The sequence below is a fragment of the Oncorhynchus mykiss genome, chromosome 23 (assembly GCF_013265735.2).
Source record: "Oncorhynchus mykiss isolate Arlee chromosome 23, USDA_OmykA_1.1, whole genome shotgun sequence".
Classification (NCBI taxonomy): Eukaryota; Metazoa; Chordata; class Actinopteri; order Salmoniformes; family Salmonidae; genus Oncorhynchus; species Oncorhynchus mykiss.
Window position 1 is genome coordinate 49,374,957 of NC_048587.1, and position 27,625 is coordinate 49,402,581.

The window sequence follows — 27,625 nt, forward strand, 5'->3', positions numbered from 1 at the left end:
AAAAAAAAATATTAGGAAGAGAATGTGTTTTTACTTTCAGATTGTCTTAGATCTGCAAAGGTGTTGGGAAGAAATAAGCAGATTAAGTCTAAATGAGATATTAATAAACAAATGAAACAACTGACGATGAAAACATAATTTAATAAGTATTCAAGTACAGGAAAGAACATGACAGGTATGTGTTGTAAAAACATTACAAAAAATTAAAACTATTGAGAGGTGTGTGTGTACTGTATGTGCCTGTAAAAATATAAAAATGAATGTGTAATCTGTAAGAGAACAACAAGAGCATGTATTTTTGGCATAACTGCAGACAGATACAGGGACTACTAATAAAGCCTAGACATAGTAGGGGAACTTCAGACATGGCCATAAAGAGAGATTGCAGGGCACTGGAGATCTGAGGTACATAGAGGAGTGGAGGATGTGTGTGTGTCTGAAAACTAAAAGTGAATGTGGAGCCACAATACAGGTAAACACATTTCACCTTTAGTCTTGTAAAAGAACAACAAGAGCATCTGAATTCTCTGGTGTGTCAGTTTCAAGTCAGTCAATTTTCATGCAATCTATGTACAACTAATAATGAATGCTATCCTAAGTATTGAGAAACTACTTACAAGGACATAGTAAGCACAATAAGAACAGTTACAACATCTCAGTTGAGGACAGTGGGAAAATCTCAGTTGCAGTTCCTTGATTCCTTGTGTCCTTTCCTTACCTCCCGCTCAAAACCCATGGAGGAGAAGGTCAAAACAACAACCAGACAATCTCCTCTTCTTGTCCTTCCTATGAGCTGGTCTGCTAAATTGACTCCATCTCTGGAAGGGATGAGGAAAACAACACTTACAAGCATTACATAATATAACACCATAAAAGGTGAGATATATGTTAATTAAATACTGCTTGTATAGTGTAGTTAGTGGCATAAATATTTGAACAGTGTTGTAAAGTTGGTAATACTTGCTGTTTACTCATGGAATTTCTATTTCAGATCAAAAGATGAATATGACAGGCAAATATTTAGACAGCAAACTATTTTAGGATATTTTCTAACGTAGAAACAACAGCTATACATTTGCCTCATATTAATCTGAAATACCAATTAGCCTACATGAGTATACTGTAAAAATGACCAACTTCACTGTCACAATACTTATGACACCACCTGTGTTGTGGAGAAGAAGAAAAAAAAACACACCATTGAACTTGGCATAGAAAAGCAACTGATGAATTTTAACCTTGAATGCTGCTTTTCTTTGCTGAGGCAGCCTCTTCAGGGTTAACACCAGGCTCATGGCAAAGAAGGTTTCTTCATCCTCCTTCCTGTGAGCATCAGGTTGGGCTGCATCCCTCTCGATGGCTTGGAGGAGCCTCTGCTGAAATTAGTTGAGTGGATCTGGGGGCTGGTACCGCCGATGGCGCCTGGTGTGACGTTGGTCCTCTTGGTTTCTCTCCACGGCCACATCCTGTTCAACAAGGTCCTCAGTGGTCACTTCCCGTGAGGGTCTTAATAATCTCAGGTGGTCCTAGATCCAGAGGTGCTTCCTCCATTTCATCATCTTCCATGGCTGCACCGGTGGTGGTCATATTTGTGGATGACATAGAGGGTCTCGCTTCACCGGTGGAGACTGGTCTCACTTGTTAATGACGTAGAGAGTCTTGATGCACCGGTGGAGACTGGTCTCACTTGTTAATGACGTAGAGAGTCTTGATGCACCGGTGGAGACTGGTCTCACTTGTTAATGACGTAGAGAGTCTTGATGCACCGGTGGAGACTGGTCTCACTTGTTAATGACGTAGAGAGTCTTGATGCACCGGTGGCGCCCACACTTGTGGATGACGTAGTAGAGGGTCTGGCTGTAAAATTGCCACTTGTTGCCCTAGGTACAATAAATGGATCCAGAAAAGAAAGAATGTGGAAGAAGTGCCAAGGCTGCTGGCCTGAAGCTGCTGACCCAGACCTCTTCTCTTTCTCTGCCCTTCTCTCTCTCTCTGATACCTGTCCCTGAGTCCTCTCCACTTCCTCCTACAGTCTTCTTCTACATAGACATGAACATGATAAGCCAAACCATCACCTAGCATAACTATAGTTATTAGATAACTATCATTGACATGTCACCTACTATACACACACGGTTATCTGACCAAATTATTAGGGGTACAGTAGTATCTACCATTTCTATTTATCTGACATACACACTCACACTCTTTCAAGCATGATTATTTTGGCAAGTTATCAGGGGTAGTAACCAGCATATTTTATTACTATTTCTTTGTCACACACACACACACACACACACACACACACACACACACACACACACACACACACACACACACACACACACACACACACACACACACACACACACACACACACACACACACACACACACACACACACACACACACACACACACACACACACACACACAAAATTGGCTAGGGTCGCTAGCTAGCTAACTAGCCACATATAGCACAAGCTCACTACTAAACTGACCGGGCAATGGTACTATCGTGGACTCCAAGCAGCATGTTTTGTGGTTATGTCCCTGTAGCTGTCAGCAGTTGTGTCAAAAAGACACGGTTTTGAGGATACTGAACAGGATTCTCTCCTCCATGTGTCCAACCGCATGCGACCGTCTGCAAAAGATACCTGCATCAGTATAGTTGCATAGCCGCTGTGTTCGAAGCGTTAAAGTAGTCCCTCCTCCTCATTTTGACGCATGCGTCTCTCCGGCCTCGCGCGTTTGTTGAGATTGGTCGCGAGTGATTCTGTGTAGAGAGCGCAAGTCTGCCACTCACCCTTGAAAAGGAAAGCCCGTGTCAGTCAGTGATGGGCTACGATGACGATATATTATCAAAATGGTGTATATTCAAGACAATAACATTTACACATTTATTTTTGACACCACACATCAGAAAGAATACGCATTTTAGAGATGGGCTCAAACGAAAAAGTACTGACTTTTTCAATGATTCACCCCAAAGTCATATATTTAGTCTATATTGTATTGCTTCTGGTTCACCCTATTTAAAAATATATACATATCTCAAGTTTGTAATTGTATGTCACCAATAAACATTTGTAGCGTTTTATCGTCATCATTTGCAAGGATCACATGATAAGGAACGAAGTGAGATGAAATGCTACATACAGGGACTATCTGACGTGTCCCACAAAATAATAAAACGAACAAGATCGAGTTAAATGTATTGCATAAATGGATAGAGTTACTAAATGTGATACAATCTCATCAATATATGATGATACAAAAGAAATCAGACTTAATTCGTAAGCTTCTCACAGTGGACATGAAATGATTCAACTGAATTTATGTTCAGCTCGTGGTGTTTTAAGACAAGACTTCACTCCCTTCATGGGTGTATTGTTCGGCAATGCTGAAACTAGGCGGTATGGGACTCTTCTGGCGAGCTTTTGACGTGATTCTTTTAGAATAACGTCTACCTTAACTAGTTATGATTCATGCGGAATTGAAAATATTAACGCCTAAGTATTCTAAAAGTTAGGTCATATTTAATAGGTTAACAAGCTGAATCTTCATAAATCGCCATGTTTAGCTCTCTGAACGGGCAACGAGGGGTAAGTTCAAATAGCAGCAGCGTGATCAACCGAAATCTAACCACCACCACAACCGGACATGAGTGCAGTGTGTTTAATTTGACCAACAGTGAAGATGACGACGAGGTTATATTTGACAGTAAGTTGACAGACACCAGACACTGTACAAATATGTTCATGCTAACTAGCTAGGCAGAATTGAGAAATCATGTGTGGGGCTGTGGGCACAGTCTTCCTGTCAGCAATCCTCTCAACCTACCTGGACAGTTTTGGGGGCTGCTTTTGATCCACACCACCATCACATCACCACGGGGCAGATAGATAGCTAGTACATCACAGCTGTGGCTACATCCCTCCTCACATTTTTGACAAATAACTAATTTAGCTATGACCAATCAGCTAAGTGAGAGATTTTTATATAATGTTGTTTATAGCCATGTCTTTCCTTCGCTCCTATTGGATGGTTGGCTTCATGACCAATTCTGCAGCCCTAAAAATATAACCTTCTGAGTCATAACCCTCTAGTGATGCAACCAGGTGCTAAAGGAGCATCTTAAACTTGACCCTAAAAAAACATCTGAGTCAGACGGTTTACACCCTTTCTTCTTTATAATTGCCAAGCCTATCTCTGACCTTTTTAACCTCTCTCTCCTCTCTGGGGAGGTTCCCATTGCTTGAAAGGCACGACCGGTTCATCCTTTATTTAAAGGGGGAGATCAAGCTGATCCTAACTGTTATAGGTCTATTTCTATTTTGCCCTATTTATCAAAAGTGTTGGAAAAACTTGTCAATAATCAACTGGCTGGCTTTCTTGGTGTTTATAGTGTTCTCTCTGGTATGCAATCTGGTTTCCACTCAGGTTATGGATGTGTCACTGCGACCTTAAAGGTCCTCAATGATGTCACCATTGCCCTTGATTCTAAGCAATATTGTGCTGCTATTGTTATTGACTTGGCCAAAGCTTTTGATACGGTAGACTATTCCATTCTTGTGGGCCGGCTAAGGAGCATTGGTGTCTCTGATGGGTCTTTGGCCTGGTTTGCTAACTACCTCTCTTAGAGTGCAGTGTATAAAGTCAGAATATCTGCTGCCACTGCCTGTCACCAAGGGACTAGCCCAAGGCTCGATCCTAGGCCGAACGCCCTTCTCAATTTACATCAACAACATAGCTCAGGCAGTAGGAAGCTCTCATCCATTTATACACAGATGATCGTTTTATACTCAGCTGGCCCTTCTCTAGATGTTGTGTTAAACGCTCTACAACGAAGCTTTCTTAGTGTCCAACAAGCTTCCTCTGCCCTTAACCTTGTTCTGAACACCTCCAAAGCAAAGGTCATGTGGTTTGGTAAGAAGAATGCCCCTCTCCCCACAGGTGTGATTACTACCTCAGAGGGTTTAGAGATTGAGGTAGTCACCTCATACATGTACTTGGGAGTATGTCTAGACGGTACACTGTTTTTCTCTCAGCACATATCAAAGCTGCAGGCTAAAGTTAAATCGAGACTTGGTTTCCTCAATCGTAATCACTCCTCTTTCACCCCAGCTACCAAACTAACCCTGATTCAGATGATCATCCTACCCATGCGGATACCCAATTATGGAGACGTAATTTATAGATCGGCAGGAAAGGGTGCTCTCGAGCGGCTAGATTTTCTTTACCATTCGACCATCAGATTTGCCACTAATGCTCCTTATAGGACACATAACTGCACTCTACACTCTTCTGTAAACTGGTCGTCTCTGTATGCCTTCGCAAGACCCACCGGTTGATTGCTTATTTATAAAAGCTTCTTAGGCCTCATTCCCCCCCTCCCCCTATCTGAGATACCTGCTGCAGCCCTCATCCTCCACATACAGTGGGGAGAACAAGTATTTGATACACTGCCGATTTTGCAGGTTTTCCTACTTACAAAGCATGTAGAGGTCTGTAATTTTTATCACAGGTACACTTCAACTGTGAGACAGAATCTAAAACAATCCAGAAAATCACATTGAATGATTTTTAAGTAATTAATTTGCATTTTATTGCATGACATAAGTATTTGATCACCTACCAACCAGTAAGAATTCCAGCTCTCACAGACCTGTTAGTTTTTCTTTAAGAAGCCTCCTGTTCTCCACTCATTACCTGTATTAACTGCACCTGTTTGAACTCGTTACCTGTATAAAAGACACCTGTCCACACACTCAATCAAACAGACTCCAACCTCTCCACAATGGCCAAGACCAGAGAGCTGCGTAAGGACATCAGGGATAAAATTGTAGACCTGCACAAAGCTGGGATGGGCTACAAGACAATATGCAAGCAGCTTGGTGAGAAGGCAACAACTGTTGGCGCAATTATTAGAAAATGGAAGAAGTTCAAGATGACGGTCAATCACCCTCGGTCTGGGGCTCCATGTAAGATCTCGTGGGGCATCAATGATCATGAGGATGGTGAGGGGTCAGCCCAGAACTACAACTTTCTGTACCAAATATTAGGTTGTGCTTTTCTGATGTATCATATTTATGTCATGCAATAAAATGCAAATGAATTACTTAAAAATCATACAATGTGATTTTCTGGATTTTTGTTTTAGATTCCGTCTCTCACAGTTGAATGATAAAAATTACAGACCTCTACATGCTTTGTAAGTAGGAAACACTGCCGATTTTGCAGGTTATCAAATACTTGTTCTCCCTACTGTACAACACCCGTTCTGCCAGTCACATTCTGTTAAAGGTCCCCAAAGCGCACACATCCCTGGGTTGCTCGTCTTTTCAGTTCGCTGCAGCTAGCGACTGGAACGAGCTGCAACAAACACTCAAACTGGACAGTTTTATCTCAATCTCTTCATTCAAAGAACCAATCATGCACACTCTTACTGACAGTTGTGGCTGCTTTGCATGATGTATTGTTATCTCTACCTTCTTGCCCTTTGTGCTGTTGTCTGTGCCCAATAATGTGATATCAGATTTTATTTGTCACATACACATGGTTAGCAGATGTTAATGCGAGTGTAGCGAAATGCTTCTGGTTCTGACATATCATATATATGAGTAAGGTATGTAAACACTCTTAAAGTGGCATTGTTTAAAGTGACTAGTGATCCATTTGTTAAAGTGGCCAGTGATTGGGTCTCCATGTAGGGACCAGCCTCTCTGACACAACACCCCGAGTAGCCTACAGGGAGGAGGTGAGGATGTCTATCGTTGTTGGTAATCAAGCCCATTACTGTTGTGTCGTCTGCAAACTTGTTGATTGAGCTGAAGGCGTGCATGGCCACACAGTCGCAGGTGAACAGGTTGTACAGTAGGGGGCTGAGCACGCACCCTTGTGGGGTGTTAAGGGTCAGCGAGGTGGAGATGTTGTTTCCTACCTTCTCCACCTGGTGGCGGCCCGTCAAAGTTCAGGACCCAATTGCACAGGGCGAGGTACTATGGTGTTGAATGCTGAGCTGTAGTCAGGTATTCCTTTTGTCCAGATGTGATTGTGCAGTGTCATGCCTATTGCATCATCTGTGGACCTGTTAGGGTGGTATGCAAACTGAAGTGGGTCTAGGGTGGCTGGTAAGGTGGAGGTAATATGATCCTTGACTAGTCTGTCAAAGCACTTCATGATGACAGAAGTGAGTGCTACGGGGTGGTAGTCATTTTAGTTAATCTCTTTGCCTTCTTGGGTACAAGAACAATGGTGGCCATCTTGAAGCATGTGGTGACAGCAGACTGGGATAAGGAGAGATTGAATATGTCCGTAAACACACCAGCCAGCTGGTCTGCACATGCTCTGAGGACACGGCTAGGGATGCTCTCTGGGCCAACAGCCTTGCGAGGGTTAACTCGTTTAAAGGTTTTACTCACATCGGCCTCGGAGAAGGGGGGGCGCAGTTCTTGTTAGCGGGCCGCGATGGTGGCACTGTATTATCCTCAAAGCAATCAAAGAAGGTGTTTAGTTTGTCTGGAAGTGTGATGTCTGTGACGTGGCTGGTTTTCTTTTTGTAGTCCGTGATTTCTTGTAGACCCTACCACATACGTCTCGTGTCTGAGCCTTTGAATTGCGACTCCACTTTGTCCCTGTACTGACATTTCACTTGTTTGATTGCCTTGCGGAGGGAATAACTACACTGTTTATATTCAGCCATATTCCCAGACCTGTTTCCATGGTTAAATGCGGTGGTTCACGCTTTCAGTTTTGAGCGAATGCCACCATCCATCAACAGGTTTTGGTTAGGGTAGGTTTTAATAGTCACAGTGGGTACAACATCTCCAATGCACTTCCATATAAATTCACTCAGTCAGCGTATAGGTCAATGTTATTCTGTGAGGCTGACCGGAACATATCCCAGTCCGCGTGATCAAAACAATCTTGAAGCGTGGATTCCGATTGGTCAGACCAGCGTTGAATGGTTCTACTCACTTTTATTTAATTAATGTATTTATTTAACCTTTATTTAACTAGGAAGGGCTCATTGAGATTAAAATCTCTTTTTCAAGAGCGCCCTGGCCAAGATAGGCAGCACCAAGTCATTACAAAATAATTACAGACAGACATGAAAAACTACAAATAATCTAGTAAAAACCATTGAATTCACAAGAGTATAAAACAGCAAATTAAAAACATTGACAGGTCAGGGAATCAACCTCAAAATCCTTCATCAGTGATTTAAAAACACCAATCCGGACAAGTTCTTCCAGTTTAAAAGTATTTTGTAAGGTGTTCCAAGACGATGGCGCAGAGTACATAATAGCCTTTACCAAATTCAGTTTGGGCATTAGCAGGTTAAAGTCCAGCGAATGAAGAGAGTACCCACCACATTTCTGAACAATAAAAATGCACAAATAAAAAGGTAGTAAACCCAAAATGGCTTTGTAAATAAAAGTATACCAGTGACTGAGCCTACGAGTGACTAGAGAAGGCCAGCCAACCCTGGTATACAAAGTGCAGTGGTGCATAAGAGTTTTGCAGTTTAAAATAAATCTCAAAGTGCCATGGTAAAGAGTGTCAATTGATCTCAAACACTGAGCGGAAGCATTCATATATAAAATATCCCCATAGTCTGGTAAAGGCATAAATGTAGCTGATACTAGCCTCCTGGCTTCAAAAGAAAAACAGGCCTTATTCCTAAAATAAAATCCCAATTTCAGCTTCAAATTTTTTTGTAAGTTGTTGAATATGTAATTTAAAAGTGAGGCCGTCATCAATTAAAATTCCACAATATTTATATGAGGTTATTACCTCAATCTCCTTGCCCTGACAGGTAGTAATAGGTGAAAGGTTCAGAGGGTGTTTTCTAATGCAAGAAATACACATTAGTTTAGTTTTGTCAGTATTGAGGATAAGCTTCAATTGACACAAGGTATGTTGAACAGTATAAAAAGCAGTTTGCATGTTCTGGAAAGCTTTTGTAAGAGACGAGGCACAACAGTAAATAACAGTATGATCAGCATAAAAATGAAGTTGTGCATTTTGGACATTTTTGTCTAAATCATTTATATAAATAGTGAATAAGAGAGGACCAAGTACAGAGCCTTGGGGCACACCATTCAAGACAGACAATTTAACAGACATAAGCCCATCAAATTGAGTGCACTGAGTTCTATCAGACCGATAGTTAGCAAACCATGCAACTGCATGCTCCGAAAGACCTACACTCGACAATCTCTGCCTTAGTATAGCATGATCAACTGTATCAAAAGCCTTAGAGAGATCAATAAAAAGTGAGACACAGTGCTGCTTTTTGTCAATGGCTTCAGTGATATAATTTAAAACCTTCATGGCTGCTGTAATTGTGCTATGCTTCTTCCTGAAGCCCGATTGGTACATTGATCAAATAGAGTTCGTAAATAACTCTTAGCTGTTCACTTACAAGGGTTTCAAGTATTTTCACCAGGGGTGACATCTTTGAGATTGGCCTATAATTATTTAAAAGAGTTGGATCTCCCCCTTTTAAAGTGGTAGGACAAATGCTGATTTTCAGATCTTTGGAATTTCATTACATTCCAGGGTTAGAATGAACAGAGATGTAAGTGGTTCAGCTATGAAATCAGCTGCCAGATTTAAAAAGCAGGGATCCAAAAGATCAGGACCTGCAGGCTTTCTCTGATCTAAGGATTTCAGGGCTTTATGTACCACCTGCACTGAGAATGGCAAAAAGCTAAAAGTTTGGCCAGCTCTCACTGGTTCATCCACACAGGGTTGTACAGAGACGGAGGACATTGAGTCAAACAGCCTACCAGATGATAAAGTGCTCATTGAAACAATTCAGCATTTCAGTTTTGTCATATATAGCAAAACTGAAATGCAGAATTGTTTCAATGAGTCACTGGCCATCCTGTTTGAGTTTCTGCCTATCGTGGCAGACCAAGGGGTTTGGTCAAGACGTTTACACAGATCAGACATGGACAGAGTAGGATTAGCTCGGTTTCAAGGGTGTTTATTTAAATAATAAATCAAAAGAAAAGGATAGGTCTCCCCCATGAGACCCTCTCCGGGATACCGTCTTCTGGGCTCTGGGTCTTGCTGTAATCATGTCGGGCACAAAAACTGAACTCCCTCCTTTTAGCTCGGGAACCGTCTCCAACTATACGGAAGTCACCTTTCTTCCCTCAGTCCCTCTCCTTGTGTGCTGCCCTTCTGTCAGCTTTATGGGACTCATACAGCTGGTGAGCAATCAGCCCTTGATTACCCACCAACCACAATCAGCCTCAATTAGTCCTGACCGGAGAGCACGTTGAGACCTGGCACATCCAGCAGAGGGAGCCATCGCCTCGTGATGTCGGCTCCGTCTGCCACCAGGCCTCGGCGAGTCTCCCCCTGGTGGCTGACCTGCTGTACGCCACACAATACATTAAGATGGTAGGAGCAAGATGGCATCGTTGTCGGATTTTCTCAAGGGTTGGCGGGGGAGGGCTTTGTATGCTAAAAAAAGTTAGAGTAGCAGTGGTCGAGTGTATTACCCCTACGCGTAGGGTAATGTATCAAAATACATTTTATATTTGAGATTCTTCAAAGTAGCCACCCTTTGCCTTGATGACAGCGTTGCACACTCTTGGCATTCTCTCAACCAGCTTCACCTGGAATGCTTTTCCAACAGTCTTGAAGGAGTTCCCACAAATGCGGAGCACTTGTTGGCTGCTTTTCTTTCTCTTTGCGGTCCAACTAATCCCAAACCATCTCAATTGGGTTGAGGTCTTGTGATTGTGGAGGCCAGGTCATCTGATACATCACTCCATCACTCTCCTTGGTCAAATAGCCCATACACATCCTGGAGGTGTGTTGGGTCATTGTCTTGTTGAAAAACAAATGATAGTCCCACTAAGCGCAATTCAGATGGGATGGCGTATCGCTGCAGAATGCTGTAGTAGTTATGCTGGTTAAGTGTGCCTTGAATTTTAAATAAATCACAGACAGTGTCACCAGTAAAGCACCATTACACCACCTCGTCCATGCTTCATGGTGGGAGCCACACATGCGGAGATCATCCGTTCACCTACTCTGCATTTCACAAGACACGGAGGTTGAAACCAAACATCTCAAATTTGGACTCATCAGACCAAAGGACAGATTTCCACCGGTCTAATGTCCATTGCTTGTGTTTCTTGGCCCAAGCAAGTCTCTTCTTCTTATTGGTGTCCTTTAGTAGGGGTTTCTTTGCAGCAATTTGACCATGAAGGCTTGATTCACACAGTCTCCTCTAAACAGTTGATGTTGTCTGTGACTTGAACTCTGTGAAGCATTTATTTGGGCTGCAATCTGAGGTGCAGTCAACTTATCCTCTGCAGAGGTAACTCTGGGTCTTGTTTTCCTGTGGTGGTCTTCATGAGAGCCAGTTTCATCATAGCGCTTGTTGGTTTTAGCGACTGGACTTGAAAGCTCTTGAATTTTCCGGATTGACTGACCTTCATGTCTTAAAGCACATATGTCAGAGTCAAGGCCCGCGGGCCACATCCGGCCCGCAAGAAGGTTTTTTACGGCCCCTGGGATGATCTTGATTTATTATTAGAACCGGCCCGCAGCAAGCCGGCAGCCCGCAGATCTTTTACACGCACCAATACTACATTTCCCACAATGCAAAGGTGACGCACCGAGCAGTAGGCTGCTTCATTTCAATATTTATTGGCACAGCAGTCGTCAGCATCACAGTAAAATTAACTTTCAGATACCCATCAAAAATGGCAAAACGGAAGGTGGATACTGAGAACCGGGGGTTTCAAACAAGGTGGGAGTCGGAGTATATGTTCACGAAGGTAGCTGGAAAACCTGTGTGTCTTCTGTGTGGAGAAAGTGTGGCGGTACTGAAAGAGTATAATCTGAGACGACATTATGAAACGAAACACGCGGACAAAAACAAGAATATGGACATGGAACAAAGGCTACAAAAGGCAGAGGAATTAAAACGAGGCCTCAAATCTCGACAGGCTCTGTTCAAAAAAGCCAAATCACAAGGCCAGGCTGCTGTCAAGGCCAGTTTTATTTTGGCAGAAGAGATCGCTAAATCAGCCCGGCCATTTACGGAGGGGGATTTCATCAAAAACTGCATGATTAAAGTTTGTGACGAAGTTTGCCCAGAAAAAAGGCAACTCTTTTTAAATGTGAGTCTGAGCAGAAACACCATTGCCGAGAGAGTAGACCAGTTGTCCATCAATCTAAAAGAGCAGCTTGTGAAAAAGGGAAAAGATTTTATTGCATATTCCTTGGCTGTGGATGAGAGCACCGACATTTCTGACATTGCCCAGTTGTCAATTTTCATCCGCGGAGTGGACTCCAACCTAAGCGTGACAGAGGAGTTTTTGGCTTTACGTCCTATGCATGGCACAACTACGGGGCATGATTTGTATGAAGAGGTGTCAAGATGTGTAAATGAGATGGAGCTGCCTTGGGAAAAACTTGTGGGTTTGACAACCGACGGAGCACCTGCGATGTGTGGACACAGGAGCGGACTGGTGGCGAAGATACGGGAAAAGATGCAAGAGGAAAACGCGACAGGTGAGCTGACAGCTTATCATTGTATCATACACCAGGAAGCGTTGTGCGGTAAAGCCTTGAAAATGGAGCATGTAATGAGCATCATCACGCGCACAGTTAACTTTATCAGAGCCAAAGGTTTGAATCACCGCCAGTTCAAGGCATTTCTGACGGAGTTAGAAACGGAGCATGGTGATTTGCCTTATCACACAGAGGTGCGATGGCTAAGCCAGGGAAAGGTGCTTCAAAGATGTTTCGAGCTTCGTGAGGAGATTTGTCTGTTCTTGGACAGCAAAGGGAAAGACACAACACAACTCCGAGACGAAATGTTTCTGTGTGAAATGGCTTTTCTGTGTGACATTACGAGTCATCTGAATGCAATAAACTTGCAGCTGCAGGGTCGGGATCGTGTCATCTCTGATATGTACAGTACAGTGAAGGCATTTAAAACCAAACTGACTCTGTGGGAGACGCAGATGCGGAAAGAAAATTTGAGCCACTTTCCCAGCTGCCAGACCATGAAAGAGAAGCTCTCTACCAGTGCGTTCCCGAGCACACAGTTGGCTGATAAAATAGGTATGCTTGCCGCTGACTTTCGACGCCGATTTGCTGACTTTGAAGCACAAAAAAGCAGGTTGGAACTGCTCGGTAACCCATTTGCTGTTGACGTGGAAAGCTCACCACCAAACCTCCAAATGGAGTTGATTGACCTCCAATGCAATGATGCACTGAGGGCAAAATATGCGGCAGTGGGTGCTGCGGAGTTCGCCCGTTTCCTCCCCGGCACAATGCCCCAGCTGCGCATCCAGGCTGCTCAAACGTTGTCTATGTTTGGCAGCACATACCTGTGTGAACAACTGTTTTCTTTGATGAACCTGAACAAAACATCACACAGAAGTCGACTTACTGCTGAACACCTCCACTCAATTCTGAGGATTTCTTCAGCTCAGAGCCTTACCCCGAACATTGATGAACTTGTGGAAAAGATGGGACACCACCAAGTATCACCCTCAACCTCAAACAAGTGAACATTACTGTGCAATCACATATTTAGAGTTTTTACTCAGTTCAAGTTTAAAAGTTAAAATTTAATATTTGTTTTCACTGCATGTTACTTCTCCTTAAACAAAGTGTTGTTTTTGATTAATAGATTTTTGCACTTTATTTTTTTGTATTTCAATCCAATTATATTTTAAAAATATTTCAGTTGAGTGGATGATAGAAAATTGCTATTATTGTTTTTTCTTTGAAGTAAATTTAGCCCACTTTTGCTAAAATAGAAAATATAGTCTACTGATGGTGCCTTGAATACCGGTTTCTTTCATTTAATGTTCATGTTATGGGGATATTTATATAAAGGAAATTTGTCTTTTGTGTCTGTTGAAAATTAAAGATTACTGACAGAGCCATAAGAAAATATTGCTTTATTTATCTGATCATATTGTAATATATTTGTTAGGTTTTCAGTAGGTTCAATTAGGTTCACTAGACTATATGCGTCATTTAAAATTTTTTCAATGAACATTCGAACAGTCCGGCCCTCGTCTTGTAGCTGATTTTTTTATTTGGCCCTCCGTCCATTTGACTTTGACACCCCTGTCTTAAAGTAATGATGGACTATCTTGGTCTTTTAACAAATAGAGCTGTCTTCTGTATACCACCCCTACCTTGTCACAACACAACTGATTGGCTCACATGCATTAAGAAGGAAAGAAATTCCACAAATTCACTTTTAACAAGGCACACCTGTTAATTGAAATGCATTCCAGGTGACTACCTCATGAAGTTGTTTTAGAGAATGTCAAGAGTGTGCAGAGCTGTCATCAAGGCAAAGGGTGGCTACTTTGAAGAATCTCAAATCTAAAATATATTTTGATTTGTTTAACACTTTTCTGGTTACTACATGATTCCATATGTGTTATTTTATAGTTTTAATGTCTTCACTATTATTCTACAATGTAGAAAACAGTAAAATAAAGAAAAACCCTTGATTGTGTAGGTGTGTCCAAACTTTTGACTGGTACTGTACATAAATTGTTGCCAAATCCAATGAGTACAGTATAAACCAAAAGTCAGCATACACAAATATGAGAGTACATTACATACCGTTTTTGGCATGTTTCTCACACCTCTTCTTCCCTTATATTTTCCTCCGCGTTAGCGACCTTGGGTGGAGGGTCCTGTGTGTACTGTTGTAGACAGATAAGCCCTACTACTGAGCACACCCCAGTATGCATAAACATGATGGGCTGGCTGACTTTGAAGTGGTTAGGTTAATCTTGCATTAGTGTTGGAAGTGTTTCATATTGAGCTAATATCACACATACCGTTAGACAAAATGGACCTAGGGGAGAAAGAAATTGCAGCGCTAATTGCCAAAGTTATTGCCGAAGGTAAGATACATTTGCTCTTTCAACTGTTAACTATAAATCTTATTTTCTTCATAAAAGCGGTTCTAAAGTAATCACACACATGTTGGTGATTTATTTGTTATGCAATGTTGGCCATCTGGCTACAGGAAGTTTTGGAGGGGGCTGTTCGCCATTGAGACACACAACTTAGCTTTTTCCCATTTATTACATAATCAATAATCTTGTTACAAACACTTACCACTCACTTCTCTGTCCTGTTTCTCATTCTCCTCTATGTAAACACAGCGTCCGACTTGGATAACAACTGTGAGGTTCTGATAGCTGGCAAGCAGTACCTGTCCACACAGGAGTTTGCCTCCGCCATCCCCAACCACCTTCTGCTTGGGTCCCTGCTAGAACACCTGTGCTTTGTCTACGAGAGCGACCCGACCCGCTCACGTATGCTGTTCAAAGGTAAAGATGATCTACTAAACTATATCTCGGTCAATAGAATATTAACATTCTCTGGTTGTTGTGTAGAGGGAGGTTAGGATATGATTTTTTTTAAACATCACTGAATTCTGTAAAAAAAATATTTTGTTGTGTGAAAAATCATGAGAATAAAAAATGAACTTGTGAACAACAAACACTACAGTGAATAACTGCCCTCTTCAGTCATTGGTCAGCGTTTAGCAGCGATGAACCTCCTCTCCCCATTGGCCATCAGTGAGGAGTTCAGTTCAGTCAGACTCCAGCACAACAGAGCCTTCATTGAACTACTGGATGCTGCCAGCACCTCCCTGTTCCCACAGGTAACACTTGATGTGGCCATTTAGTGATAATGTAATGTGGGACATGCATAGTCAAGTTTCTTGTTTATCATTGATATTCACTCACTGACAGTTTCTTTTCCTGCCATTTCAGGGTCAAAGATTATGTAATACAGACAGCCAGAGCCTTACGCTAAGGTAAGATTAGTACAGAAAAAAATGTCACTTGTCTTTTTCTACTAGTGTTGACTTGTCTCACCTAGCTAGGTGAGACAACACTAGTAGCTATCTTAAGATAAATGCACTAATTGTAAGTTTCTCTGGATAAGAGCGTCTGCTAATGTCAAAATAAATGAAATGTACTGCTGTGTACGTTGCGTTGTGAGAGGATCTTGAGGATCTGTCTCTTTGCTTATTATCCTCCTCACCGTAGACCAACCGAAGGTCTGTTCCAGGCACAGGCGTCGCGCTACCTCAGCGAGTTTGAAGAGCTCTCTAGACTTGGAAAAGGATCCTATGGCAAAGTCTTTAAGGTACCGTCTAGTCAAAATAAAAATGATACCAGTGCATTAATATAACCTACAGTGGAATAATTTCCCCCTCTTCGTTTTGGTCATGTGCTTTCCAGGTAACAAACAAGCTGGATGGCCAGAAGTATGCTGTGAAGAAAATTCTCATCAAGAATGTTTCACGAGAAGACTGCATGAAGGTATGTTTTTTATATATATATATATATATATATACACACACAATTCATTTAAAATGTATTGTGTTTTAATGATCCAAAAATGCAGTATACTTCAGTGCACTATTCGATAACGGACACAAGTGAGTTTGTCATTGAGTATTTTCCTGTCTTTGTTTCAGGTTCTCAGAGAAGTTAAAGTGTTATCCAGTCTTCAGCACATCAACGTAGTGGGCTACCACACTGCCTGGATGGAGCATGTCTCACCTGCTTTTATCAGTGACTTCCGTTACTTCTCTCCTCTGACGTGTTCGAAATTCAAGTGATTTCATTTATTCATAGCTAACCTCTCTTCATTATTGTTGTTTTTTCATTTACATTTCTCTATTTCAGACCCTGCATCAATACTCCCAGCACTGGAAACACCTGCGCTGCCAGAACGGTACCATTATTATCTCATATAACTGAATTACAAGACCAGTTATGATTGAATATCATATTAGATTCTGAAACATGTATTTTCCCACTCTCACAGCACTGAGGAGAGTACCGGCAGTAGCAACAGCTCCTCAATAGTCTTTGAGAGCTCAGGTCACTCGAAGGAGCCAGTGGCCATTGCAAAAGTACCAGAGATCCTCCGGGTGAAAGCCCTGGCCCCTAAAGAGGAGAAGAGCACACAGGCGGTGTGTCCTAAAACCATGCGCCACACCCGTGTCTCAGAGAACTTTGTCCCCTGTGTGTTCCTGGGACGGCGTGGCCTGACACCGGATGGTTGCCCTGTGGTCAGCTGGGATGGCTCGGCCCTGTCAGAGGAGGCCTCAGGAACCAGGAACAAGATGGAGCTGAACAACAACTCCTACATCGACGTGGGGAGCGAGGAATGGGACACGAAATGCCCCACCAAGGAGGTATTGATACTGTGTAACCTGTATAATGTAGCTCAGTAGGGCCTCTTATCCTGTTGTTTTAACACAATCATCTAACCTTCTAACACTGACATCTACAAATGTCCCCTGTATATACACTACCAGTCAAAAGTTTTAGAACACCTACTCATTCAAGGGTTTTTCTTTATTTTTACTATTTTCTACATTGTAGAATAATAGTGAAGACATCAAAGCTATGAAATAACACATAGGGAATCATGTAGTAACCAGAAAAGTATTAAACAAATCAAAATATATTTTATATTTGAGATTCTTCAAAGTAGCCACCCTTTGCCTTGATGACAGCTTTGCACACTCTTGGCATTCTCTCAACCAGCTTCAACTGGAATGCTTTTCCAACAGTCTTGAAGGACTTCCCACATATGCAGAGCATAACATATCACACTGCGGTCCGACTCATCCCAAACCATCTCAATTGGGTTGAGGTCTGATCATCTGATGCAGCACTCCATCACTCTCCTTCTTGGTAAAATATCCCTTATACACCCTGGAGGTGTTTTGGGTCATTGTCCTGTTGAAAAACAAATGATAGTCCCACTAAGCCGAAACCAGATGGGATGGCGTATCGCTGCAGAATTCTGTGGTAGCCATGCTGGTTAAGTGTGCCTTGAGTTCTAAATAAATCACAGACAGTGTCACCAGCAAAGCACCCCCACACCACCACCCCTCCTACATGCTTTATGGTGGAAAATACACATGCAGAGATCATCCGTTCACCCACACCGTGTCTCACAAAGATCCAAAAATCTCAAATTTGGACTCATCAGACCAAAGGACAAATTTCTAACGGTCTAATGTCCATTGCTCGTGTTTCTTGGCCCAAGCAAGTCTTCTTCTCATTGGTGTCCTTTTAGTAGTTTTTTTTGCAGCAATTCGACCATGAAGGCCTGATTCACACAGTCTCCTCTGAACAGTTGATGTTGAGATGTGCCTGTTACTTGAACTCTGAAGCATTTATTTGCGTTGCAATTTCTGAGGCTGGCAACTCTAATGAACTTATCCTCTGCAGCAGAGGTAACTGGGTCTTCCATTCTTGGGAGAGACAGTTTCATTATAGCGCTTGAGGGTTTTTGCGACTGCACTTTCTTGAAATGTTCCATATTGACAGACCTTCATGTCTTAAAGTATGATGTACTGCTGTTTCTCTTTGCTAATTTGAGCTGTTCTTGCCATAATATGGGCTTGGTGTTTTACCAAATAGGGCTTTCTTCTGTATACTAACCATACCTTGTCACAACACAACTGATTGGCTCAAACACATTAAGAAGGAAAGAAATTCCACAAATGAACTTTTAACAAGGCACACCTGTTAATTGAAATGGATTCCAGGTGACTATCTCATGAAGCTGGTTGAGAGAATGCCAAGAGTGTGCAAAGCTGTCATTAAGGCTAAGGGCTATTTGAAGAATCTCAAATGTATAATTTTTTGGGGGGGTTACTACGTGATTCCAATGTGTTATTTCCTAGTTTTGTTGTCTTCACTATTATTCTACAATGTAGGAAATAATACAAAATAAAGAAAAACCCTTGAATGAGTAGGTGTTCTAAAACTTTTGCTTAGTAGTTTATAGATTCTCTTTTTGTCAAACTCTGATTTTACTGGACACTATTCTATGGCTACCTCAGGTGCAGTTCCACCTCATGCTGTATATTCAGATGCAGTTGTGTGAACGTTCACTCAAAGACTGGATCTCAGAGAGAACCACCGAACACATCTCACAAAGTGAGCATATATAACTTGCACAATAAGATGCACCCCTTTGTTGCTTTCACTCTTCATTCAACATTATCAATGTTTTGATTCCGTTTCTATTATGCAGAATTTGTTAGTATGTTTTGGCTTTTGTTTTACAGATCCTTATGGGTCTGTGGACATCAAACAAACCCTTAGCATTCTACATAAAATACTTGAAGGAGTGGAATACATTCACTCTAGAAGTATCATGCACAGAGACCTGAAGGTATGTTCTTTACAAGTGTAAATTATTTAATTTCACAAGAATAGAAGTGCACAATCAAAGGAGGTTTTGCCTCAGGTAGATCACATGAGGTAGTGTGTGTTAAAATGTAAAAGTAACATGCTTTCACCTTAATGGACAGGGGGAGTTAGACTCTTTGAGGCATTGTGAAGTCCTCCATATTGGGAAAGCGGGGGAACCGAGGTGGGACTTCATTACCCTCCTTAACAAACGTGACATAGCTGGTCCTTCTGGTCGAAGTAGAATTTGCTGTAGAGCACCTTGAGGCACTTTACAAACCATAATATAACTGCCTCAATGGGCACTTTGGAAATCAAGTTAACTAAGTAACGTGGCTATTATGCATCAGTTACAGTGGCTTGCGAAAGTATTCACCCCCTTGGCATTTTTACTATTTTGTTGCCTTATAACCTGGAATTAAAATGGATCTTTGGGGGGGTTGTATCATTTGATTTACACAACATGCTTACCACTTTGAAGATGCAAAATATTTTTTATTGTGAAACAAACCACAATAACACAAAAAACTAAACTTGAGCATGCATAACTATTCCCCCCCCCCCCCAAAAAAAAAAGTCAATAGTTTGTAGAGTCACCTTTTGCAGCAATTACAGCTGCAAGTCTCTTGGGGTATGTCTCTAAGCTTGGCACATCTAGCAACTGGGATTTTTGCCCATTCTTCAAGGCAAAACTGCTCCAGCTCCTTCAAGATGGATGGGTTCTGCTGGTGTACAGCAATCTTTAAGTCATAGCACAGATTCTCAATTGGATTGAGGCCTGGGCTTTGACTAGGCCATTCCAAGACATTTAAATGTTTCCCCTAAAACCACACATGTTTTGCTTTAGCAGTATGCTTAGGGACATTGTCCTGCTGGAAGGTGAACCTCTGTCCCAGTCTCAAATCTCTGGAAGACTGAAACAGGTTTCCCTCAAGAATTTCCCTGCATTTAGTGCCATCCATCATTCCTTCCATTCTGACCAGTTTCTCAGTCCCTGACGATGGAATAACATCCCCACAGCATGATACTGCCACCACCACTGTAGGGATGGGGTGATGAGAGGTGTTGGGTTTGGACCGGACATAGCGTTTTCCTTGATGGCCAAAAAGCTCAATTTTAGTCTCATCTGACCAGAGTACCTTCTTCCATATGTTTGGGGGAGTCTCCCACATGCCTTTTGACGAACACCAAATGTGTTTGCTTATTTTTTTTCTTTAAGCAATGGCTTTTTTCTGGCCAATCTTCCGTAAAGCCCAGCTCTGTGGAACGTACGGCTTAAAGTGGTCCTATGGACAGATACTCTAATCTCTGGTGTGGTGCTTTGTAGTTCCTTCAGGGTCATCTTTGGTCTCTTTGTTGCCTCTCTGATTAATGCCCTCCTTGACTGGTCCGTGAGTTTTGGTGGGCGGCCCTCTTTTGGCAGGTTTGTTGTGATGCCATATTCTTGAAATTTTGAAAATAATGGATTTAATGGTGCTCTGTGGGATGTTCAAAGATTCTGATATTTTTTTGTAACCCAACCCTGATCTGTACTTCTCCACAACTCTGTCCCTGACCTATTTGGAGAGCTTCTTGGTCTTCATAGTGCCGCTTGCTTGGTGGTACCCCTTACTTAGTTGTGTTAATGATTCTGTGGCCTTTCAGAACAGGTGTATATATACTGAGATCATGTGACACTTAGATTGCATAGAGGTGGACTTTATTTAACTAATTATGTGACTTCTAAAGGTAATTGGTTGCACCAGATCTTATTTAGGGGCTGCATAGCAAAGGGGGTGAATACAAACCATTTTTTTTTTTCTCAATTCACTTCACCAATTTGGACTATTTTGTGTATGAAATCCAAATAAAAATTTATTTAAATTACAGGTTGAATGCAATGGCAAAATGGCAAGCCTCACGCAATGGCAAAATGTCGGATTCTGCAGTTTAATCTTTGCTATGCTGTAATAAAGGCTTTACTATTTTTTTTGTCGTTAGAACAGGCTGGTATTACTTAATTACAGTTGTTTACAACTGTTCCAAACAGGCAGATAAATAATATTGTAATCTAACAGCACCTGTTTGTCACACATAATATGCACGCATCTCTCGTTCCTATACACTCCTTTTTCATGATCTCCTTCTGATTACAATTATTATTATAATCATCACTATAACAATAAGTCATGTTTTCATTAGTAGGCTTAATATAGCAGCCTTGTATAACCACCATCAAGCTGTAGGCCAAAGAGTACATCCTGTTTAGTCTTAATACCGTAACTTACTTAGGCCTGTATTTCAATACTTTATATAGGCTACTGTATCATTTATTCATTCATGTCATCACACAGCATACGAAACATTCATGCTTTGAAATGCAATCAAGCATTTTAGTTTTAAAATTAAATAAGAAAAAGTGAGCTTTGAATAATTAGCCGAAACAATAAATAAACCACAATTCATGAATGCATGCAACTGTTTTTAGTCTGCTGTAATAAAGGCTTTATATTATATTTTCTCCTCGTTAGAACAGACTCTCTGGTACACTCATTTCCAAATCATAATATTGTAATCTAACCGCAACTGTTTGGCACACACAATACTTATGTAACACTTACTCCTTTACCCTCCTTTTTCTTGATTTCCAATAGTTTCCACAACTAAGTGAAATTTCTTCCAAAGATCTAACTTCCCCTATCCCTCCTGAACAACCTGTAAACATTGTCCCGTTTCGAGTTTCTTTTTCATATCCTCTGCATCCATTTTGCCATTGACATTACTTCTTTCGGAGTTTGTTATAACCAATTTATTGATGTAATTACGATAATCTATAGGTCAGGCCCTATTGGTCATATGCATGTGTCACGTAAAGAGAGAAAGGGTTGAGGGAAGAAGGAATCTTTTTCCTAAACAAATGAGGGATATCGATAACAAAAATGTTCAGTCAGAAACAAGTAAGAAACTAAATGGCTGAAATGTTGCTGCTTCAGCACGGACAGCGCAATAAACACTTGCTGTGCTGTGGTGCCTTTTCGCTGCAGTAGGTAGGAGAGTGAGACAACGTGCGCCAGTCACACAGGCACTCACTGTCTTTTTTTTTAACACAATGTGACCATTGTGCTCTTTCTTGAGTCATTTGTGTGTCTTAATTATTTAATCAAAGGTGTGCTTAAAGCATCAAACAAGCTCAGTTTATATGTAGTTGGTTTTATTCAAACACACAGGTTGTGTCTGTCCTATATATGGAAAAATAAGTTTAAACATTTCGAACAATCGATCGGTTGACCAATATTTTTTGTTGTCAGGGACAGCCCTAATAAATTCAGCATCTGAAACATTTACGTTCGTTTCGAAGAAGTTCCCACTAAAGCATTTGTCGCTTTGCTTTACAAATCAGTGTTTTACAAACTAGGGGACGATTTTAAAATGGGGTCCCGAGAGGAGAAAATCCTAAAAATAATAATAAAAAAATTGCGCTTGGTTCATAGTTCCCAGGGTTATGTCAGTAACCTCCGGTAACCGCTAGATGCGGTTGTAATAAACAGAACGTTTTGTTTTGTACACTCCGTGTACAACGCATGCATTAGGGGTTAAGACATGGTTTGTTACTAATATTACCCATTTAAAATTACATTAAAACAAAAAATTAAAAGTTGAACAATATACTAAAGCATTAATGTGGCCTAGTGGTAATGACAAAATAGAATTGTGCATTTTAGAGTAGAATCCTTCTTTTAGAATCTCCTATAGCATTATGACCTCACACTCACCATACAAATATGATATATAAATGTTTTACATTTTGTATGCTTTTGTTTTATAGCCCAGGAATATTTTCCTGCATGGACTTGACTGCCATGTGAGGATTGGAGACTTTGGACTGGCTTGCAGGGATATAATAATGGATGATGAGGCAAAGCCAACCTCCACCTCACAGAACACCTGTGAGAAACAGATTTAATCAATTTTTCTAATGTGTCTATCACCACAAGCTCAGTTGTTGTAACAGTTGTTACAATATATATATATATATATATATATATGTATGTATGTATGTATGTATGTATGTATGTATGTATGTATGTATGTATGTATGTATGTATGTATGTATGTATGTATGTATGTATGTATGTATGTATGTATGTATGTGTGTGTGTGTGTGTGTGTGTAAACATTCAACATCTCAAAGATGTATACAGTGTATCAAATCAAAGTGGACACTTGTATGTATAGGTGTAATTCCTGAAATCGCCAGTAGATGGGGCTATGGCTCTGCATCCAAATCCCTTTCTATGACAACATTTTCCCTGGTTGGTTCTGGTACTGTATATTTTTGACACTGCTTGAAATCTTTCTGCAGGTTCCTCACACACCACTGGAGTTGGGACATTTGTTTATGCTGCACCTGAACAACTGGAGGGCTCCCACTATGATTCAAAGGTAAATCATCTCCATCATTTCAGAAATATTTGACATACCAAAATTACTTGGCACAATTATTTATTTAACCAGGTAGGCAAGTTGAGAACAAGTTCTCATTTACAATTGCGACCTGGCCAAGATAAAGCAAAGCAGTTCGACACATACAACGACACAGAGTTACACATGGAGTAAAACAAACATACAGTCAATAATACAGTAGAAAAATACATCTATATGCAATATGAGCAAATGGGGTGAGAAGGGGGGTAAAGGCAAGAAGGGAAAAAAGGCCATGGTGGCGAAGTAAATACAAATGGGGTGAGAAGGGGGGTAAAGGCAAGAAGGGAAAAAAGGCCATGGTGGCGAAGTAAATACAAATGGGGTGAGAAGGGGGGTAAAGGCAAGAAGGGAAAAAAGGCCATGGTGGCGAAGTAAATACAAATGGGGTGAGAAGGGGGGTAAAGGCAAGAAGGGAAAAAAGGCCATGGTGGCGAAGTAAATACAAATGGGGTGAGAAGGGGGGTAAAGGCAAGAAGGGGAAAAAAGGCCATGGTGGCGAAGTAAATACAAATGGGGTGAGAAGGGGGGTAAAGGCAAGAAGGAAAAAAAGGCCATGGTGGCGAAGTAAATACAATATAGCAAGTAAAACACTGGAATGGTAGATTTGCAGTGGAAGAATGTGCAAAGTAGAGATAGAAATAATGGGGTGCAAAGGAGCAAAATAAATAAATACAGTAGGGGGAGAAGTAGTTGTTTGGGCTAAATTATAGATGAGCTATGTACAGGTGCAGTAATCTGTGAGCTGCTCTGACAGCTGGTGCTTAAAGCTAGTGAGGGAGATAAGTGTTTCCAGTTTCAGAGATTTTTGTAGTTTGTTCCAGTCATTGGCAGCAGAGAACAGGAAGGAGAGGCGGCCAAAGGAAGAATTGGTTTTGACCAGAGAGATATACCTGCTGGAGCGCTGCTATGGTGACCAGCGAGCTGAGATAAGGGGGGACTTTACCTGCCAGGTTCTTGTAGATGACATGTAGCCAGTGGGTTTGGCGACAAGTATGAAGCGAGGGCCAGCCAACGAGAGCGTACAGGTCTCAGTGGTGGGTAGTATATGGGGCTTTGGTGACAAAATGGATGGCACTGTGATAGACTGCATTAAATTTATTGAGTAGGGTATTGGAGGCTATTTTGTAAATGACATCGCCGAGGACGAGGATCGGTAGGATGGTCAGTTTTACAAAGGTATGTTTGGCAGCATGAGTGAAGGATGCTTTGTTGCGAACTAGGAAGCCAATTCTAGATTTAACTTTGGATTGGAGATGTTTGATGTGGGTCTGGAAGGAGAGTTTACAGTCTAACCAGACACCTAGGTATTTGTAGTTGTCCACATATTCTAAGTCAGAGCCGTCCAGAGTAGTGATGGCGTGCAGGTGCAGGCAGCGATCGGTTGAAGAACATGCATTTAGTTTTACTTGTATTTAAGAGCAATTGGAGGCCACGGAAGGAGAGTTGTATGGCATTGAAGCTCGCCTGGAGGGTTGTTAACAGTGTCGAAAGAAGGGCCAGATGTATACAGAATGGTGTCGTCTGTGTAGAGGTGGATCAGAGACTCACCAGCAGCAAGAGCGACATCATTGATGTATACAGAGAAGAGAGTCGGTCCAAGAATTTAACCCTGTGGCGCCCCATAGAGACTGCCAGAGGCCTGGACAACAGGCCCTCCGATTTAACACACTGAACTCTATCAGATAAGTAGTTTGTGAACCAGGCGAGGCAATCATTTGAGAAACCAAGGCTATCGAGTCTGCCGATGAGGATGTGGTGATTGACAGAGTCAAAAGCCTTGGCCAGGTCAATGAATACGGCTGCACAGTATTGTTTCTTATCGATGGCAATTAAGATATCGTTTAGGACCTTGAGCGTGACTGAGGTGCACCCATGACCAGCTCTGAAACCAGATTGCATAGCGGAGAAGGTATGGTGGGATTCGAAATGGTCGGTAATCTGTTTGTTTACTTGGCTTTCGAAGACCTTAGAAAGGCAGGGTAGGATAGATATAGGTCTGTAGCAGTTTGGGTCAAGAATGTCCCCCCTTTGAAAAGGGGGATGACCGCAGCTGCTTTACAATCTTTGGGAATCTCAGACGACACGAGAGGTTGAACAGGCTAGTAATAGGGGTTGCAACAATTTCGGCAGATAATTTTAGAAAGAAAGGGTCCAAATTTTGTAGGGGTCCAGATTTTTCAGCTCTTTCAGAACATCAGCTGAATTAGTGTGAGTTGTCTACTTAAAACAAATGTATATAGAATTATAATAAGGATAATATAACATTTGTATTTATAAACCAATTGATACACAGTATATCAATACATAAAACATATTTACACATCAAGGACAACAACCACCCGAGCCACTGCCTGTTCACCCCACTATCATCCAGAAGGCGAGGTCAGTACAGGTGCCACAAATCTGGAACAGAAGCTGTTTTTCAGTCTCTCGATCTCAAGGCCATCAGACTGTTAAATAGCCATCACTAGCACATAGAGGCTGCTGCCTATATACATAGACTTGAAGTCACTGGCCACTAATAAATGGAACACTAGTCACTTTAATAATGTCTACATATCTTGCATTACTCATCTCATATGTATATACTGTATCCTATACTATTCTACTGTATCTTATTCTATGCCGCGCTGACATTTCTCGTCCATATATGTTTATATTCTTAATTCCATTAATTTACTTAGATTTGTGTGTATTGGGTATATGTTGTGTAATTGTTAGATATTACTGCACATTACTACACATTTTGCAATAACATCTGCTAAACACATGTATGTGCTGATTTGATTTGGATCACTATGCCTTTTCTTCTGGCCTGCAGTCAGACATGTACAGTGTAGGAGTGGTGGCCCTGGAGCTGTTCCAGCCCTTTGGGACAGAGATGGAGCGCGTGCGTACACTAGGAGACCTCCGTGAGGGGAAGGTCCCAGACGCCTTCTCCCAGTGCTGGCCTGTCCTGGCCAAGTACATTACACTGCTGACCAGCAGAGACCCCTCTCTACGACCCAGCGCCACACAGCTGCTGCAGAGCGAGCTGTTCAGCAGCAAAGACATGGTATGGATGAACAGGCTGGCTGGGAACGAGACTACCAATTTGATAGATATGTGCTTGATGTACTTGTTGAATTTCAGCTTGCCATATTTACGCTGCTATTGATCAAGTTCAAACAGACATGAGCCAAATGCTAGTAGCATTGCTTGGCTATAAATATTTGCCCTAGGTCACTTTGACACTGCAACCAGGTTCAATCTGGTGCCAAACTACTAAAAGTAAATATCAGGAGAAGAGTTAAACATTTATCACAGATCAAACATCTCCAATGGCCCTCTTCTCTTTCCAGGTTATCCATGGCTTGCAGAGAAGGGTTGAAGAGCAGGAAGAGGAGATAGTTCGACTCAGGAGACAGATCAGTCAGCTACAGACTCAGAGCACGCAACAGGCATCCCATCCAACCGACAAGACGTGACATCAACCACCTCTGCCCATCTTCAAACCCAATATATTCAAACTCTTTACCTTACCACATGAATAATTTGGTGCACATGGTTGAATGTGTGTGTGGATCTAACACTGACATTTTAACGTTTTAAAACGGTACAATAAATCTTATTTAATTTACACCTCTGTCTCATTTTAGACAATGTTTTATTTGGTCAAGATTAATTTACATAATTTGTGATTGCGACTAATATACTCATATGATGAAGGTAATCAAGCCAACAAGGCTTGTATTTGTTTGACCACTTGAATTCCAGGAAATGAATTAGACACACTCACTCCCGTTAATTGTTGTTATGCATGCCTCAAACAGTCACGAATCGTCTGGGAGTACAGTTGTTGTATAAGCTTTGCTTAAGAACGATCCAAATCCAATATAATGCATAAAAACGATCCTTTAACGG

General features: G+C 41.5%; 1 protein-coding gene and 1 long non-coding RNA gene across 8 annotated transcripts; one reads left to right on the top strand and one right to left on the bottom strand.

Moving 5' to 3' along the window:
- Positions 1-121: 121 nt before the first annotated feature.
- On the bottom strand, positions 122-4,055 carry LOC110502922. Of its 4 annotated transcripts, none has more exons than XR_005039233.1 (4): positions 3,843-4,055; positions 2,501-2,806; positions 1,199-2,039; positions 122-818 (listed from the first exon to the last, which is right to left on the bottom strand). It is a non-coding gene; the product is annotated as an uncharacterized LOC110502922 (long non-coding RNA). The 4 variants fall into 4 exon arrangements; XR_002470394.2 differs by having other exon boundaries at positions 1,199-1,880; positions 3,843-3,998; XR_002470395.2 differs by having other exon boundaries at positions 1,239-1,880; positions 3,843-3,997.
- Positions 3,180-27,343, top strand: LOC110502921 (eukaryotic translation initiation factor 2-alpha kinase 1). 4 transcript variants are annotated; one of them, XM_036960695.1, is made up of 15 exons: positions 3,184-3,722; positions 15,185-15,352; positions 15,554-15,690; positions 15,803-15,846; positions 16,082-16,181; positions 16,277-16,357; positions 16,516-16,642; positions 16,727-16,775; positions 16,869-17,241; positions 18,907-19,003; positions 19,135-19,241; positions 23,064-23,184; positions 23,601-23,680; positions 26,544-26,777; positions 27,064-27,343. In XM_036960695.1, exons 1-15 carry the CDS (start codon positions 3,575-3,577, stop codon positions 27,187-27,189), a joined length of 1,992 nt encoding a protein of 663 aa, XP_036816590.1. In that variant the 5' UTR covers positions 3,184-3,574; the 3' UTR covers positions 27,190-27,343. The 4 variants fall into 4 exon arrangements, with proteins under 4 accessions (XP_036816593.1, XP_036816590.1, XP_036816591.1 ...); XM_036960696.1 differs by having other exon boundaries at positions 3,186-3,722; positions 16,516-16,612; XM_036960697.1 differs by lacking the exon at positions 3,184-3,722 and adding an exon at positions 14,760-14,920.
- Positions 27,344-27,625: the final 282 nt, after the last annotated feature.